At 33.2% G+C, this 18,983-nt stretch overlaps 1 protein-coding gene across 1 annotated transcript in view; it reads right to left on the bottom strand.

Moving 5' to 3' along the window:
* Positions 1-2,843: 2,843 nt before the first annotated feature.
* LOC122745760 (arylsulfatase D-like) overlaps positions 2,844-18,983 on the bottom strand; it is a 33,586-nt gene continuing 17,446 nt past the window's right edge. The window contains exons 7-10 of the mRNA XM_043991194.1: positions 9,255-9,389; positions 8,393-8,555; positions 7,359-7,480; positions 2,844-3,621 (exon numbers count right to left, since the gene is read on the bottom strand). Coding sequence (XP_043847129.1) covers positions 3,251-3,621; positions 7,359-7,480; positions 8,393-8,555; positions 9,255-9,389 — 791 coding nt within the window. The 3' untranslated portion in view covers positions 2,844-3,250. The remainder of the gene's footprint in view (positions 3,622-7,358; positions 7,481-8,392; positions 8,556-9,254; positions 9,390-18,983) is intronic.

Below are 18,983 nucleotides of genomic sequence, written 5' to 3'. Positions count from 1 at the left end.
TGGAAAATATTTAAATATTTAGATTTGTTCTGCTTATCCCTTGATGGTAGAACTAGAAACAAAAGGTAAAAGTTTCAAGACTAAATCTACCCAAAGTGGCAGATTTAGTGTATTGGGGGGGGGGCAATGAGGGTTAAGTGACTTGCCCAGGGTCACACAGATAGTAAGTGTCAAGTGTCTGAGGCCGCATTTGAACTCAGGTCCTCCTGAATCTAGGGCCAGTGCTTTATCCACTGTGCCACCTAGCTGCCCCCTGAAAGATATTTTTGGAACACAGACATATACATGGGCAGGGTCTGTGTTAGGCTATGAAGGTTATAGAAAAATCTAGTCCAGAGCTAATGAGGGCCCAAGCTAGATTGATGGCGCTAGAAACTAAAAAGAAACCAATGCCAAAGATATAAATGGAGTTGTGTGACTAGATTTGCTGGCTGACTGAAGATGGAGATGGATAAGATACAGAGAAATAAGTCCAAGATAATGCTTAAGTTTCAAAAATGGATGACTGGGAGAAAGGTGATATTCACATGAGAAAAAGATAGTTTTTGTCCAAATGTGGTGGTCATATTACTATTGCTACAATTTAATATTGTAAAACTGCAGGGCATTTAACATATTCCATTTTGAATCTTTTTTTCAATTTCTTCTCTATACATTCCTGGGGTTGTTTTTCTTAGTAAGATCTCCTAAGATTTCCACATACTGTTTCTTCTCAACAACTTTTTAATAAATGAGCTTGCATTCTGACCCAGAACTATTCTTTTTTTTTTTTGCCTTGCTTTTGTGTTTAGTGATATTGCTCTAGTAGTTTCTGAACTTTTTTGACCTCCTTGTTTTTTGGGGTTTTTTTTGGTTTTTGTGGAGCAATGAGGGCTAAGTGACTTGCCCAGTCACACAACTAGTAAGTGTCAAGTGTCTGAGGCCATATTTGAACTCAGGTCCTCCTGAATCCAGGGCTGGTGCTTTATCCACTGTGCCACCTAGCTGCCCCTTGACCTCCTTGTTATGGTAACTACTCTGCATTGCTTTAACTTCTCTGTAAAATAAGAGTCAATGTTAATGTGTTTCATCACCTATATGTTTATGAAGCTTAGGTGGCCATTGCTTCAAACACTGGATTCTTAATCATGAAGCCCTGAATTCAAATCCTGCCTCAGATACTTACTTGAGTCAGTAGTTACTTTAGAGGTGAGGTTTGAGTCACTATAATCTCCAATTTCTTCTCATTTTTATTTGGTCTTCCAATTGTATGTTTACATTGACTTTTGTCCTGACTTGTTAGTAATCTATTACATTCAGATAGATTATTCTGAAGTGATTCTTTGTTTTCTTGATCCCAAATCATATTTGTTGATCCTGAACTATTTTTTTTGTTATTGTTCAGTCATTTCATTCATGTCTAACTTTTTGTGACCCCATTTGGAGTTTTCTTGGTAAAGATACTGGAATGGTTGGTCATTTACTTCTCTAGCTTATTTTATAGATAAGGAAGAGTTAAGTAACTTGCCCAGGGTCACATAACTATTAAGTGTCTGAAACTAGATTTGAACTCAGGTCTTATTAACTCCAGGCCCAGCATTCTATCCATTGTGCCATCTATCTGCCTAAAGAGATGAGACTACTCTAAAGAGATGGATTTGCACACTTAAATCTAATTCATGAACAAGTAAAGATATCATACATCATGATGTCACTGGTCAATCCATAATACTGGCTGTAGCATATAGAAGAATGACAGAGGAGGGAGCTAATATTATTATATCAACTAGGGAGACTAATTTGTATAGTATATATGCTGACTCATAAGTACTTTTGCATTTGATCAGCAGATAAGAATTGTGCCAATGCATGTGCCTGCCAAGTTTAAAAAAATAAAAAATAAATAAGAGAAATCCCAATACCTTCTAAATTAAACAAAAAAGCCAGCAGAGATTTGAAAAAGCAAGAGTTGAGTACAGTATTCTTTCATGAAATATGCTTCATGAAAACATGTCCATTAATCTTATTAATCATCAGCAAATCAATAGATTCCACATATTTTTGGCACTTCTGTTCAAAAATACCTTTAACTAAACCAATGGTTAGTGCCTTCGAAATAGTATTTGGAAAGCTTTTATTAAAATGACAAATTAAACTGGTATTTTCCCACAAAGGTTACTGATTTATAAATATATACATATCCTAGTGATGTTCTCAGAATAAGATAGAAGGATATTTTAATGATTTTATTTTTGTGAGGCAATTGGGGTTAAGTGACTTACCCAGGGTCACACAGCTAGTAAGTGTTAAGCGTCTGAGGCAGAATTTGAACTCAGGTCCTCCTGACTCCAGGGCCAGTGCTCTATCCACTGTGCCGCCTAGCTGCCCCAAGGATAATTTGAAAGGCTTAACTTGAGAAAGATTAATCTGGAACGTAGCTTAGTGTGTTGTGGAACAGAGACACATCCTGGCAGTTGGGAGACTTAAGGCCTAGAATCTCTGCTTTGCCCTTTGACCCAAACTAAGTCATTTCTCTTCTTCAATACTCTATAAATTGTAGAGTGTATATTGTGAGCTATCAACACGATCATCATCAAAAGGAGTAGATAGGACCAGATGATCTCTGAGCTTCTTTCTAGATCTAACTCTTTAAGATTCATGGGATACTCAGAAGAAATCTACTGATTTTTCTAATTACCTATCATTAGTTGGCTGTGACATTGACATGAATTTTAGCATTTATATTTAGAAATTAAAGGACTTGGAAAAACTCAGTAGGACAACAAAAGCAATTTTCCACTGTAATATTTATCTTCAAATCTGGAATGGAGAATAAAGTCAATATTCCAGAGAAGTGTCTCATTTAAACATAATTGTGCATGTATAAATTCCTTTGCATGTCAAATGACTGTATAAATATAGATTATGTACAGTGTGTGGCAACCTAAATTTTAGTTTTAAGAGCAAATTAAAATAGATCATTTTATTAAAATATTCATGCCTAAGATAAAGATGCATTTGGTATTTCCCAACTTGGTGGGAACTGCTTTAATTGACATTAAGAGACTATTAACATAGAGATCATACATTCCATTTCATTTGTAATCCTATATGTATTACAATATTTTGTGCATGATGTGCATTCAATAATCATTATGTCCTAACATTCAGGGATCCCGTCCAAAATGATGTGATGTCCCTGACATTTTAAGTAAGATTACCTTACGTAAAAATCTCCAAAACTTACAATTCTCTACTTGTCCTCAGTTTTCTAGAGTGCAGTACGTTCCTTGTCACTTTCTTTGTCGCATGAGCAAAATGGGAATGTACCACAACATGGTTGAAGCCATGGTTTCCACATGATATTGTTCATAGAGAATTGCTGGGAAACAGGATGGAATGTTTTCTGATGCTCTGTTATCGCCTTTGCTAATCTTTCAATCACAGTATGAAAGAAGGGCTCAGTAGTAGGTGAAAGAGGGTTGGTCTCAGAGGGATCCCTTGAGAGATCAAATAGCAAAGGCAGGTCATGGTAAGTTACATGTTCCCCAGAACATGGGCAAACTCCTCTCCCATAGCAAGCTCCAGCTCCCTCTGGGTGAAAATTTGGAGTTATATAATGGACCTTCCAGACTTTGTTACCTAGTACAAAAGAAAAACATTTATATAGATGGGAAAGAGAAATATATTGTTACCTCCTGTAACACAAAATACTTTTTTGTCTTTCCCTGGTGAGTGGAGATTATTTCATACTTATAATAGAAAAAATGTATGATTATTATTGAAGACATTAAGTACTGATAAGGTATTAAGTTTGCTTATCAAAATCATGTAATAAAGCTATATGAATCCCATTTTTAAACATAATTTCTATCTTGTGAAAATTTTCTGATTCATCATATTTTGAACTCTTTGTATAGCTAAATTAAACTGCACTCTAAAAGTACTTAGTCCTTCCCCTACCAAAAAGAAGTATATTTAATTCCAAATTGTGATGTGCTTCAAGCTGCTACTTATTTTCTACTTTTCCTTCATTTTAAGCTTCAACAAAACTAGTGGTGGTATCTTTGTTGTGGCCTCTTAGTCTAAAAAGTAGCATTTCCTTGTCTCCTATAGTACAAGGGGTTGGAAATATTCACTTATTATGCTCCTATTGTATGCCAGGCACTATGCTAAGCACTTTGCAAATATCTCATTTGATAAATTAATTGATAAAAATGAAACTTCCAATAGTAAATAAGACAACACCCCTTTTCTGGTTCCTTTTGCTTATCTTTCCATTCATTAAAATACAATGTCTATTTCATAGGATCATATAATTTTACAGTTGGGATGACCCTCAAAGACATTCAGTAACTTGCCCATGATCACATAGCAAGTAAAGATCAAAGGTTGAATTTGAACCCACATCTTAATGACTTTAATTTCTCTATCCTATCTAGGTAGTCTAATTATTATGTGGCAGTTATGTGGTAGCATAATGTTTTTGTACTGTTCTGGAACCTTTTGATTTTTTTTTTTCTAGTCAAAAGGTTTCTCAGATGCCTCTCCATTTTCTGATTATCTTTTTTTTTTAAACAAAAGGTATTCTCTCCTTTTCCATTATGCATTTACTCTGTAACTCCATCTAGCATCTAACTTAACCTTATCAACTAGGTCTATCTTTCTCAGGATACAAGTTCTTTGCCTTCTAACAAGACAAAAAGAAAACACCAGGAAGAATTTAAAGCTTTAAAATCGATAGAAAATGGTTTTACCCACTTAAAGTCAGTATTTAAGCTAATCTATATTAAGGAGCTACCAAATGGTCATCCCTACCCCCTCCAACTATTCAATCTATGGCTAAGAAATAGCATTCACAAATTTATCTGTGTACTCAATCCATTAGTTACTATATTTTAAAATAAATTAATGAGACACCATTGTGCTGAATGATTAGCGAGAGGGAACTATAATTTGAACTGGTCTTGAGTCCAAATGAGTGAACCCATCCTATATTGTTCTTTCTTTAGAAAATAGGGATAATTATATCAAGTTAAGATCCTGGAAATGTGGAAACAAAAAACAGGTAAACCATATTTTTAGATGAGTTTTGTTAGGAGTATTGTTTCAGAGTTAGCTATTTTATATTGGTTTTATAATTGAACACATGTTTGTATCAAGTGATAATGTGCTAATAATGTTTGTATAATTGCTTGTTAAGCCATATGCAATGGCATATTTTATATTTTATTGACTCTGATTTCAATACACTCTGTGTAGGCATAATATAGAAAGAAAATTTGTTATAGATGTTACTTGTTTTCTGTTATCCATTAGGTAAGCTGGATAGGTTCAAAATGTCTTGAGTTTAAAAAAGTGGAAGAGTTGGCTGGGCACTAAGTATTGAACTTAGGTGTTTCTATAGTCTCTGGCATGTAGTAGGTACTCAATATAAGCTTATTGGTCACAACACAGGGAACTACATCAAAAAGGCAAAAGGCAATTAGATACTGAGAACTCGTGTAAATTGATCTTTGGGGAAATTATAATCTCTTATCTTTATTTTGGCTTAGGTCAAACCAGTACAATGTTGTTATTAAAGGCTTAATCATCAAAAGTTATTATTAGAAAAATTTAACCTCTTCTTTGAGTGGTGACCTAGTGACCTCAGAGTCAGGAAAGTCTAGGTTTAAGTCCTGGTCTCACAAATTGTGTAACTCTGGGCAAGTTATTAAACTTGTCAGTGCTCTAAGCACTGTGGGTAGTAGTACTGCATTAGTAGAAATTAGTTGATTTGCATTGGTAGAAGGAGTTTCCTCATTGGGAGATACTCTATAGGAGTGGTTCTCAAATTTTTTGGTTTCAGGAGTCCTTTACATATTTAAAAATGAGTGAGGACAACAAAGACCTTTTATTTGTGTGGGATAAACATGCACATATACACATGTGTATATATGTATATACATACATTTATATGTAGAAAGAGAAATGTTTTCATTTCTAATATGCTGAAATATTAGATATTTTCTAATATACCACAATCCTCTGTATACTATACTAGGCTGCCAATAACCTTTAATGATTAAGCTTCTAATAAGAACATTGTATTGGTATGACATACACCAGGTTAAAGAAGGAATTATAACTGCCTTGAAAATCAACTTACATGATCTCTGAATATCTAATTCGTTTTTATCATCATGATGAACTTCCCTGTGTTATGTCAACTAATATGCATATATTAAGTACCTACTATGTGCCAGGGACTAATACGTTAACACTTTAGAAATGAAAATGTCTTAATGTGTTATATGTGTGTATGTATATACACACATATATGTACATACCTACACCTTGCACGCACATGCACATATATGTTAGTGTATGCACATGCCCATAACATATGCATGTGTGTATACACATATACTATATACACACATGCACATAGATACATACGCATGCATATATATACATATACACACACATATATCAGCTAGGTGGCACAGTGGATAGAATGCTAGTCCTAGAATCAAGATGACTCATCTTCCTAAGTTTAAGTCTGGCCCCAGAAACTTGCAAGTTCTGTGTCTCTGAGCAATTCACTTAATCCTGTTTGCCTCAGTTTCCTCATCTGCATAATGAACTGGGGAAAGACATGGCAAACCACTCTAGTATCTTTGCCAAGAAAACCCCAAAGAGGTCATGAAGAGTCAGACATGACTGAAATGATTGAACAAAACACACACACACACATATATGCATGTGTAAACATATACATATATACCCACATACAAACACAAGGTTTCTTGTCATCTTCAATCATTTTAAAGAATCTAAAGGGTTCCTGAAACAAAAATGTTTGAAAATCACTAGGGTAGAGTATCTCTCAGAAAGGAAACACCTTCTACCATTGCAAACCAACTCATATCAATGCAGGACATGTGTAAATATACATGTATATATACATAAATGTATATATACATTTAGACATACATTGTGTGTCCATAATGCACACATATACACTTATATATAAACATAACACACACACATATATATGTACATATACATAACATATTAGACACTAAAACATCTTATTATTATGAAAATTATTTTGATTCTGTGGACACCCTGACCTGGTCCCAGCAATCTCTGGACCACACTTTGAAAGCTGTTGGAGTATATCAGTGAAATCAGTTTCCCCTATGTCCCCCAACCTCAAAATTCTTTGATTAAATTTTTTCAATGGATATTTTGTAAGATATAATTTATCAAAGTATAAAAATGAAATTTCTATTCCTCTTATGAAAGCAGTGAGAATCTAACCAATTCTATGTTTAGTAAAATAAAAAAGAAATGAATTTGTTTTTGTTGCTGTGAGAAAACAGTTTCATACTCACTGTCCTTTTGGTGCCACCGCGCTGCATGTAAATGAATCCCACAATAGTGAAATAGGAAATGGTGTTCTGAGTGTTTAACAGTTCCTTTTAACAAAGGTATCAGGTTGTGGCCATCAATCACCCTGGTTAAATAGAGAGTAGGAAGGTCAGCCAATACCTCCTCGGGAGTGATACTTCACTGTCTGCCATCTGAACTCAGGACAAAACTCAAAAACTCCTAAACTGTCAGATTTGACCTCAGTTGTTTGACAAAGATTTTTAAAATCCCACTGTAGCTGAATATGTCCCTTTAAATAACCTTTCAGTCTACAGTATTCAGCCTCATCTTTTCACCATGAAGGACTGCCAAATATAAAAGAGTTGGATAGGCAAAGTTAATACAAATCAAGTTAATCTTATATATGTGTTTATTTTTAAATAAGGTTTGTTTTTTGTAAAATTCATTCCTGAAAGATTTTTACTTGAATTTAGATGGTTTATTTAGAATGAAAAAACAAAGGTTTTTCTTCATTTTCTGAAAAAAATTCTTTGGTTCTCTTTACAAACTGTACCCTAATAAAGTTATACATGCACACACATACACATGTATGTATATCTATATACACATGTATAGATATAGATAAGTATACCTTGCTTGTTGTTTGGTAAATATGCACCCTGGTTATTCTGGATGCAAAAAACTCTTAAGTTTTAAACAAATTTTAACTTTTATTATGTTTTTTCAACTTGATAAACATGTACTATAGACCTGCTCTGTGCAAGGTTTGATTTTAGCCATTACTTATATAAAGATGAAATAAATACGACTGTCAATGTTCTTCAATCACTAACCAATCTATTACAAGTAAACATTACTAGTGTCATCCTAAATAAACTTTCTGCCAAAAAAGTGATTTAATTTAATGATACAGATTACAGACTATTATTATTTCAATATGGTTATAATTTGTAAAAGCAAATGACCATAAATCATGTTAAATACACAGGAATAAAAGAAAAACTTCCAAAATAAGGCCAGAGCCTTACTTCTGTACCTGTTATGGGGAATTTTGCCACCTCCTAGATGAACTACAGTTGGGTAGATATCCATCAGACTTGTAGGCTCATCAATTACTTGACCTGCTGGCAACACCCCAGGCCATCGAAATATTCCTGGGACACGAATCCCACCTTCCCAGCCACCCATGCCTTTGCCTCCTACAATTTGAGTGATAGAATAAGAAGTTACCAGAACTCATTTATATAAATCTAGGTAAACATAACTTGAAGCTACATTGTTGATTTCTAACCTAAAAAATCAAATCAAACACACTGATGTGAAAATATGTTATTAATGTGACTTGAATGGAAATAAAACCTTTCCTAATGATGACCTAGATTTTACTTCTTTGAATATAGCATGAGGAAGAGGAATTTGGCCATCATTCTTGATATTTTAAGATTTTTTTGAATATTATTATCAAGATATTTAAATTCTGTCAGCTCTATATTACCAGATTGAGTAGCATTAGCTTCCCCAACCCCAAAACAAAATAAAACAAAACAAAACAAAGCAAAACAACAACTTTGGCTTGGGACATCTGTATGATTTCTTTGAATGGCACATTTGGTTTTCAGATTGTTTTGCTAAAGGCAATCTTCAAATCAATCTTAATTCTTTTATCTATATCTGAATTGATGGGAGGCATCATGGAGAACAGACCATCAATAAGTTCTTTTGCAGGAATATACCAATAAAAAATTACCCCAAATTACAAAGTAATTAGTACGGGACTATAACTAAGTTCTCCTGTCTCTTAGTTAAGTTGCCATTTCATTATTTATCAGACATGAATAGACCATGTGTAATATTTCTTTATTACATTTCTCATCTTCTAAGGAAAGACTCCTTGATACCTTTGTATATTCCATTTGATCCACCAAGCTGAACATGTCCTTCTCTAGCCTCCAAATGCCCTCCGTGGTCTGAAGTGAAATAAACGAATGTTGTGTTTTTCAAGCCTTTTTGTTCAATAGCATTAAGTATTTCACCTGTGATAGAGAAATATAAAGGTATGTAAAAAAGTAAAACTGACAACCACATGATAGAAACAAGTAGGCTCTAATTTGGGACAACTAGGTGGCAGAGTGGATAGAGCACTGCGCCTTAAGTCTAGAAGTCCAGAAGACCTCAGTTCAAATCCAACCTCAGACACTAGCTAGCTGTGCAACCCTAGGCAAGTCACTTAATCCTGTTTGCCTCTGTTTCCTCATAAGAAAAACAAACTGAAGCATATGGCAAGCTATTCCATTATCTTTGCCAAGAAAATCCCAAATGGGGTCATGAGGAGTCAGACATGACTGAACAATAAGACTCTATTTTCTGTCACGTCTTGGTAGAAAGTAGATATAATCAATAATATTAACGTGAGTGATCTAACCTGATTATTATAATTATGATTAAAATAATCTTTAATACATCTACTTATTATTTTGTATCAGTTGACACTCAACTTTGTTTTATACTAACATGAAACTAGATATTGTTAATATAATAAAAATATTAAACTAATAAATAAGCAATGTAGTTCTAAAAAATATTGTAGGAGGGAGCTAGGTGGCACAGTAGACAAAGCATAGGCCCTGGATTCAGGAGGACTTGAGTTCAAATCTGGGCTCAGACACTTGACACTTATTAGCTGTGTGACTGAGCAAGTCACTTAACCCTCGCTGCCCCTCAAAATAAATAAATAAACAAACAAATAAATATATGTGTATATATATATATATATATAAGACAGAGACAGAGAGAGAGAGAGAGAGAGACTATATGGGAAAATGGGTTAGGGTGAACCCAAGGTAGTAAAGTAAGCATATTTTCCAAGCTCTCCCAACACATTGCCTCTACAAAAATTTTAAAAAGCATACCAAACCAATTTAAGCAGGAAAGTCAACAAAATTTCATAATGAGCCCAGGGCAGCTTAGGAAGACAGAAAAGAGGTGTGGGGAAAATAGGGTAGGGGCTGGTCAGGAGCACAATACAATGGAAATAGCACTGGTGGTAGGTTGTGGCAGTAGCAGCAGTGGTGGGCTAACCACATAGTCTGAAAGAGATTGCAGGAGATCCCTGTACTAGCACTGGGATCAGGATCAGGTGCCATTTGGCAGTTTTGTTGCCCATTACCAAATTCCAGGTCACAGTTTCAGGGCAAAGAGAAGAGTGGTTGAAGTCACTAGGGGCCCTAGCTGTGTATGGACCAGAGTTCAGATCAAGGGAGCAGTGACAACACCTTTCCCTAAAACACACCACCTTGGAAACATGGAAAACTTAGAAGCCCCCCTGAACTAGCTGTGAAAACAGCAGAGTGAAAAAACCTGAAGTGTGAGAAAGTGATTTCCCCTCACCCTAAGTGAGTAGAGCCCAACTCTAACATAAAGTGGAAATCAAGAAATAGGCTAGAAAAATGAACAAAGAAACAAAAGAACTTAACCATAAAAAAGTTGCTATGGTGATAGGGAAGCTCAAGACACAAACTCGGAAGAAGACAATGACTTGACGGCATCTATAAGCAGAGACTCATAGAAAAATGTAGATGGGACACAAAACAAAAAATACCTTGCAGAGAGAAAGAAAGATAAAAAGAAGAGCAAAGAGAAATTTAAAAATTAAATGAGTGGTAGAAAAACTTGTGAAAAGAAATGAGAGCCATGGAAGGAAATTATGAAAAGAATATTAACAGCTTATTAAAAGAGGTTAAAAATACTGAAGAAAATATTCAGAATTGGCCAAATAGTAAAAGAGGTATAAAATTTCAGTGTAAAAACTAGACTTGTTCAAGTGGAAACTAATAACTCCATAAAACAATGAAAAATCAAGAAACAATCAAACATAGCCAAAGACTGATTTTTTAAAAATAGAAAATGTGAAATATCTTATAGAAAAAATAATTGACCTAGAAAATAGATTAAGGAGAGATAGTTTAAGAATTACTGGACTACTTACAGCAAAGATTTTTTTAAAAGCCTAGACATTATATTTTAAGAAATTATAAAGGAAAACTTGCCCAGATATCTTAGAAAGCAAAGTAGAAATTGAAAGAGTCTATCAATTATGTCCTAATAGCAGCCTCAAAATGAAAACTCCTAGGAATATAATTGCCAGAACCCAAAGGTCCCATGTCAAGGAGAAATTACTACAAGTACCAAGAAGGAAATAATTCAAATACTATGGAGTCAGTCATATTCACACAAGATATAGAATATCAACAATAAAAGAACATAGCTCTTATAACATGATATTCTGGAAAACACAATACCTAGGATTACCACTAAGAATCAGTTACCCAGCAAAACTAAATATAATCCTTTAGGGAAAAAATAGATATTTAATGAAATAAAGCACCTATAAGCATTCCTGATGAAAAGACCAGAGCTGAATAGAAAAGTTGACATTCAATCAAAAGACTCAAGAGAAGCATAAAAAGGTAAATAGGAGTGTAAAATCATAAGGGACTTAACAAGGTTAAACTGTTTACATTCTCAGATGGGAAGATGATACATGTAATTCCTAAGAATATTATCATTATTAGGACAGGTAGAATGAGTCTACTTGGACAGAGGGCATGGATATAAATTTATTATATTTGGATAATCTCAAAAGAAGGATGGGAGGTTGAGAACAAAGGGAAACATTAGAAAAATGGGGAAGGGAGAGGAAGAATGGGAAAATAGTCTCACAGAAAAGAGGCATATAAAGAAGAGTTTTTACAATGGAGGGGAAAATGGAAGGGGGTACGTGCACAATGCTTAAATATCATTCTCATTTGAAATGGTTCAAGACAGCAAGAAAAAAAATAACCACTGCAACCTCCTCGGTCCAACACACACACACACACATACACACACATACACACATGCATGAACACACACACATATACACACATGATAGAAGGGAAATGTAGTTAGCAATCATAAATATGAATGTGAATGGAATGAACTCACCTATAAAACTGAAGAGGATAACAGAATGGATTAGAAACTGGAATCCAAAAATATGTTATTTACAAGAAATACACTTGAATTAGAAAGACACAGACAGAATTAAAATAAGGGATTGGATCAGAATCTGTTATGCTTCAGTTAAAGTGAAAAAGGTAAGGGTAGCAAGCATAATCTTAGATAGAGTAAAAACACAAATCAACCTGATTAAAAGAGATAAAAAGGGAAAGTATATCTTTCTGAATGGTAGCAGAAAAAATGAATTTAAAATATTAATACTGAGCATATATACACCAAATGGCATAGAATGCAAATTTCTGCCAGAGAAGTAAAATGAGTTAGAAGAGGAAATAGACAGTGAAATTATAATAGCAGATACTTAAATTTATCACTCTCAAACCTGGACAAATCTAACCATAAAATAAACAAAAAAGAAGCTAAAGAAATTAATAGAATTTTAGAAAAGTTAGATATGATGGACCTCTTGAGAATTTTGTTATAGTTGTTTAGTCATTTCAGCCACATATAACTCTTTGTAACCCTATTTGAGGTTTTCTTGTCAGAGATACTAGAGTGATTTGCCATTTTCTTCTTTTTTAATATTTTATTTTTATTTTAAATTTTTCTCAATTACATGTAAAGATATTTTTTTGAGTTCCAAATTTTTCTCCCACCCTCCCTTCCCTCCCCCCACCTGAGTTCAGCAAGCAATTTGTTACAGGTTTTACATTACAATCATGGTAAACACCTTTCCACATTAATCAGAATAAAAGGGGGAAAATGCAAAAAAGAATAAACAAGAACAATAAGAAAAAAGCAACAAAAATGTGAAAATAGTATGCTTCACTCTGCATTTAGACTCCATAGTTCCTTTTCTGAATGTGGAGAGCATTTTCCACCATAAATCTTTTGGCATTGTCTTGGGTCATTGTATTGCTGAGAAGAGTTAAGTCCATCACAGTTGATCATCACAAAATGTTATTGATACTGTGTACAATGTTCTCTTGGTTCTGCTCATTTCAGTCAGCATCAATTCACGTAAGTATTTCCAGGTTTTTCTGGAATCCATCTGTTTATCATTTCTTATAGCACAGTAACATTCCATTACATTCATATGCCACAGCTTATTTAGCCATTCCCCAATTGATGGGTATCCCCTCATTTTCCAATTCTTTGATATCACAAAAAGAACAGCTATATATATTTCTGTACATGTGGGTCCTTTTCCCTTTTTTATGATCTCTTTGGGATATAGACCTAGTAGTGGTATTACTGGGTCAAAGGGTATGCATAGTTTTAAAGCCTTTTGTGTATGGTTCCAAATAGCTCTCCAGAATGGTTGGATCAGTCCAACATTTATCATTTTCCCTTTTTGTCATATTAGCCCATTGGATAGGTGTGAAGTGGTACCTCAGAGTAGTTTTAATATGCATTTCTTTAATCAGTAGTGATTGTGAACATTTCTTCATATGGCTATAGATAGTTTTAATTTCATCTTCTGAAAACTGCCTGTTCACATCCTTTGGCCATTTCTCAATTGGCGAATGACTTGTATTCTTATATATTTGATTCAGTTCTCTATATATTTTAAAAATGAGGCCTTTATCAGAAACATTGTAAAAATTGTTTCCCAGCTTTCTGCTTTCCTTCTAATCTTGTTTGCATTGGTTTTGTTTGTGCAAACCCCTTTTAATTTAGTGTAGTCAAAATGATCCACTCTGCATTTCATAATGTTTTCTATCTCATCTTTGGTCATAAATTCTTCCCCTCTCCACAGTTTTGACATATAAATTATCCCTTCCTTTTCTAATTTGCCTATAGTATCACCCTTTATATCTAGATCTTGTACCAATTTTGTCTTTATTTTGCTATATGGTATAAGACGTTGGTCGATGTCTAGTTTCTGCCATACTCTCTTCCAGTTTTCCCAGCAGTTTTTTTCAAATAGTAAGTTTTTATCCTGGAGGCTAGAGTCTTTGGGTTTATCAAACAGGAGATTGCTATACTCATTTACTGCTGTGTTTTGTGTATCTAACATATTCCACTGATCCTCTTCTCTATTTTTTAGCCAGTACCAAATAGTTTTGATGGTTGTTGCTTTATAATATAGTTTTAGATCTGGTACAGCTAGGTCACCTTCTTTTGCATTTTTTCCATTGATTTTCTTGATGTTCTTGACCTTTTTTTCTTCAATATGAATTTTGTTATTTTTTTCTAGCTCCATGAAATACTTTTTTGGTAGTTTGATAGGTATGACACTTAATAAGCAAATAAATTTGGGTAGAATTGTCATTTTTATTATATTAGCATGGCCTACCCATGAACAATTTATATTTTTCCATTTCTTTAGATCTGATTTTATTTGTGTGAAAAGTGTTTTGTAATTGTGTTCATATAGTTCCTGGGTTTGGCAGGTAGACTCTCAAGTATTTTGTATTGTCTACGGTTAATTTAAGTGTAATTTCTCTATCTCTTGCTGCTGGACCTTGTTCATCATATATAGAAATGTTGATGCTTTATGTGGATTTATTTTATATCCTGCAACTTTGCGAAAGCTGTTAATTGTTTCAAGTAGTTTTTTAGTTGATTCTTTAGGATTCTCTAAATATACCATCATATCATCTGTAAAGAGTGATAGTTTTATTTCTTCCTTGCTTATTCTAATTCCTTTAATTTCTTTTTCTTCTCATTTCTAAGCCTAACATTTATAGTACAATATTGAATAATAGTGTTGATAATGGACATCCTTGTTTTACCCCTGATCTTATTGGGAATGCCTCTAACATCCCCATTGCAAATAATGCTTGCTGATGGTTTAAAATAGATACTGTTTATCATCATAAGGAAAGCTCTATTTATTCTTATGCTCTCTGGTGTTTTTAATAGCAATGGGTGTTATATTTTGTCAAAAGCTTTTTCTGCATCTATTGAGGTAATCATATGATTATGGTTAGTTTTGTTATTGATGTGGTTGATTACGTTGATAGTTTTCCTAATATTGAACCAGTCCTACATTCCTGGTATAAATCCTACCTGGTCACAGTGTATTATCCTGGTGATAAATTGCTGTAATCTCTTTGTTAATATTCTATTTAGAATTTTTGCATTAATATTCATTAGGGAGATTGGTCTATAATTTTCTTGCTCTGTTTTTGTTCTTCCTGTTTTAGGTATCAGCACCATATTTTTCTCATAGAAGAAATTTGGTAGGATTCCTTCTTCACCTATTTTTCCAAATAAAATTTTTTCTTTGAATGTTAGGTAGAATTCACTTGTAAACACATGTGACCATGAGATTTTTTCTTAGTGAGTTCATTGATGGCTTGTTCAATTTCTTTTTCTAAAATGGTCTTATTTAAATATTTTATTTCTTCTTCAGGTTATTCTGGGCAGTTTATATTTTTGTAAATATTGATCCATTTTATTTAAATTGTCAAGTTTATTGGCATATAGTTGGACAAACTAGCTCCTCATTATTGCTTTAATTTTCTTTTCATTGGTGGTGAGTTCACCCTTTTTATTTTTGACTCTGGTAATTTGGTTTTCTTCTTTTTTTTTAATCCAATTAACCCAATGTTTATCTATTTTATTGTTTTTTCATAGAACCAGCCCTTAGTTTTATTTATTAATTATAGTTTTCCTACTTTCAATTTTATTCATCTTTCCATTAATTTTCAGAATTTCCAAGTTGGTATTTAATTGGGGATTTTATATTTTTTTCCTAGCTTTTTTAGTTGCATGCCCAATTCATTGATCTCCTCTTTCTCTATCTTGTTCACATAGGCATTTAGAGATATAAAATTTCCCCTAAGAACTACTTTGGCTGCATCCCATAAGTTTTGATATGTTGTCTCATTACTGTCATTCTCTTGGATGAAGTTATTGATTGTTTCTATGATTTCTTGTTTGACCCACTCATTCTTTAGGATGAGATTATTTAGTTTTCAATTCATTATCAGTCTACCTTTCCATGGCCCTTTATTACATATACTTATTTATTGCATCATGATCTGAAACGGATGCATTTACATTGTCTTCTTTATCTCACTTTACAAATGAGGAAATTGAGACAAACAGGGTTAAATGACTTGCCCAAGGTCAGATGGTTAGTATGTGTCTGAGGCTAGATTGAACTCAAGAAGATGAGTCTTCCTGACTTCAGGCTCAGTACTATCCACTGTACCATCTAGCTGCCTTTGAGAATACTTAATGGTTAAAACTGTATCTTTTTCTCAGCTGTACATGGCACTTACACAAAAATTGGCCATGCATTAGGATACTCAAAAGCTGACAAATTCAGAAAAGCAGAAAACTTAAATTAATACATTTCAGCATAACAAAATAAAAATTGCCTTCAATAAAGAGTTTTTGAAGTGCAGATTATAAATGAATAGGAAACTAAATCATCTAATCCTAAAGAATGGGTGGATCAAAGAGCCAAACAGAAATAATCAATAATTTTATTAAAGATAATGACAAAAAGTGAGACAATGTAACATTTGTGGGACACAGATAAAGCAGTACTTAGGGGGAAATTAATATCTCTGAACACTTATATCAATAAAAGAGAAAAAAAAGAACAGATAAACAAATTTGGTATGCAACTAGAAAAAAGATAAAGATCCTCAATTAATCCTCTACTAGAATAGAAAAACTGAAAAACAAAGGAAAAATTAAAAAAAAACTGAAAGTGAACAAAAATTATTGAAATAATAAATAAAAGTAGAAGCTAGCTACAAAGTTACAAAGGAGTTTCTATGCAAATAAAGACAGATCTAAGGAACTGGAAAATTATTAATTGTACATGGGGAAGCCAAGCCAATATAATAAAAATGACAACATGGCTAAATCAATACATCTATTCAGTGACATAACAATAAAACTACCAAAGAATTACTTTATAGAGCTAGAAAAAATATAACAAATTTCACGTAGAAGAACAAAATATCAATATTAAGGGAATCAATAAGAAATATGTGAAGGAAGAGGGCCTAGCAGATCTCAAACTATACTACAAAGCAATAATCATTAAAAATAATTTGATACTGGATTTGATATAGTGTGGTTGATCTAATATTTAGAGGCAGAAATGAGTACAGTAACTTAGTTTTTGATAACCCAAGATCTCATCTATTGGCTCAAGAACTCACTATTTAACAAAAATCTATTGGGAAAATTAGAAAGTAATCTGGCTGAAACTAGACTTGGACCAACATCTTACATTGTACACCCAAATAAGCTCAAAATGGATGCATGATTTAGACATAAGACTGAAGCATGATATTTTTCACTCTCTTTCATTTTTCTTTTGATCAAGTTTTCTTGTACAAAATGACAAATATTGGTAATGTCTTACATAGTCATACATGTATAATCCATATCTGATTGCTTGCCACCTTAGGGAGGGAGGAAATGAGGAATAAAAATTGGAACCTAAAACTATAAATAAAGATGTTTATTACATTAAAAATTCAATTAAACTAAATTAATTTTTTAAAAGATTAATACATTAAACAAATTAGGGGAGCACAGAAAAATTACCTGTTACATCTACAGATTGGAAAAAAGTTCAAATAAAAGATAGAGAGGAGCACATGAGAAATAAAAGTTTTATTACATTAAATCTAAAAAACAGCACAAACAAAAGCAATGCATCCAAATTAAAAGGAAAGAAGTAAACTAGGGTTGGGGATGGGGATTACATCAAATTTCATTGATAAATACCTCATTTCTCAAATATACAGGAAACTGAACCAAATTTATAAAAATAAGAGCCAATACCTGATTGATAAATAGTCAAAAGATATGAACAGTCCGTTTTTAGAAGAGAAAATCAAAGCTATCAATAGTGGTAAGGAAAAAATACTCAAAATCACTAATTATTACAGAAAAGCAAATTTAACAAGAAACCAACTCTGAGTCACTACATCACATCTATCAGATTAGTTAAGATGACAGAAATAGAAAATGAAAAATGCTGGAGGGGATGTAGGAAAATAGGTACTTTAATACATCCTTGGTAGAGCTGTGAACTTGTTTCATTAGAGTGGAGAACAATTTGAGAAACTATGACCAAATGGCCATAAAACTGTGCATACTCTTTGAATTACCAATACCACTAGATCTGTACCACAAAGCAATCATAGAAAAAGGAAAAAAAATATATGTGTACAAAAATATTTATAGCAGCTTTTTTGTGGGGGCCAAGAATTGGAAATTGAAGGGATGCCCATCAATTGGAAAATGGCTGAACAAGTTGTGGTGTATGATTGTAATAAAGTACTATTGTGGTATAAGAAATGATGAGAAGGATTGTTTCAGAAAAAATGTTGGAAGACCTATATGACCTGATACAAATGAAGTGAGAAGAACCAGGAGATCATTGTACATAGAAACAGCAATGTTGAAATGATGATTAATTATGAAAGAGTGGCTACTTTGATCAATACAACACTTCAAGACAATTCCAAAGGACGCATGATAAAAAAATATGCTATTCACCTCCAGAGAGAAAACTTATGAACTCTGAATGCATATTGAAGTATAGTTTTTTTCCTTTTTTTGCAATATGGCTAATATGGAAATATGTTTTGCATGATTTCATATGTATAACTAATATAATATTGAGCACCTTCTAAGTGGATGTG

Source organism: Dromiciops gliroides, chromosome 3 (assembly GCF_019393635.1).
Source record: "Dromiciops gliroides isolate mDroGli1 chromosome 3, mDroGli1.pri, whole genome shotgun sequence".
NCBI classification, from domain to species: Eukaryota; Metazoa; Chordata; class Mammalia; order Microbiotheria; family Microbiotheriidae; genus Dromiciops; species Dromiciops gliroides.
Note: the sequence above shows the minus strand (reverse complement) of the source record. Positions and strands in the feature narration are given on the sequence as shown.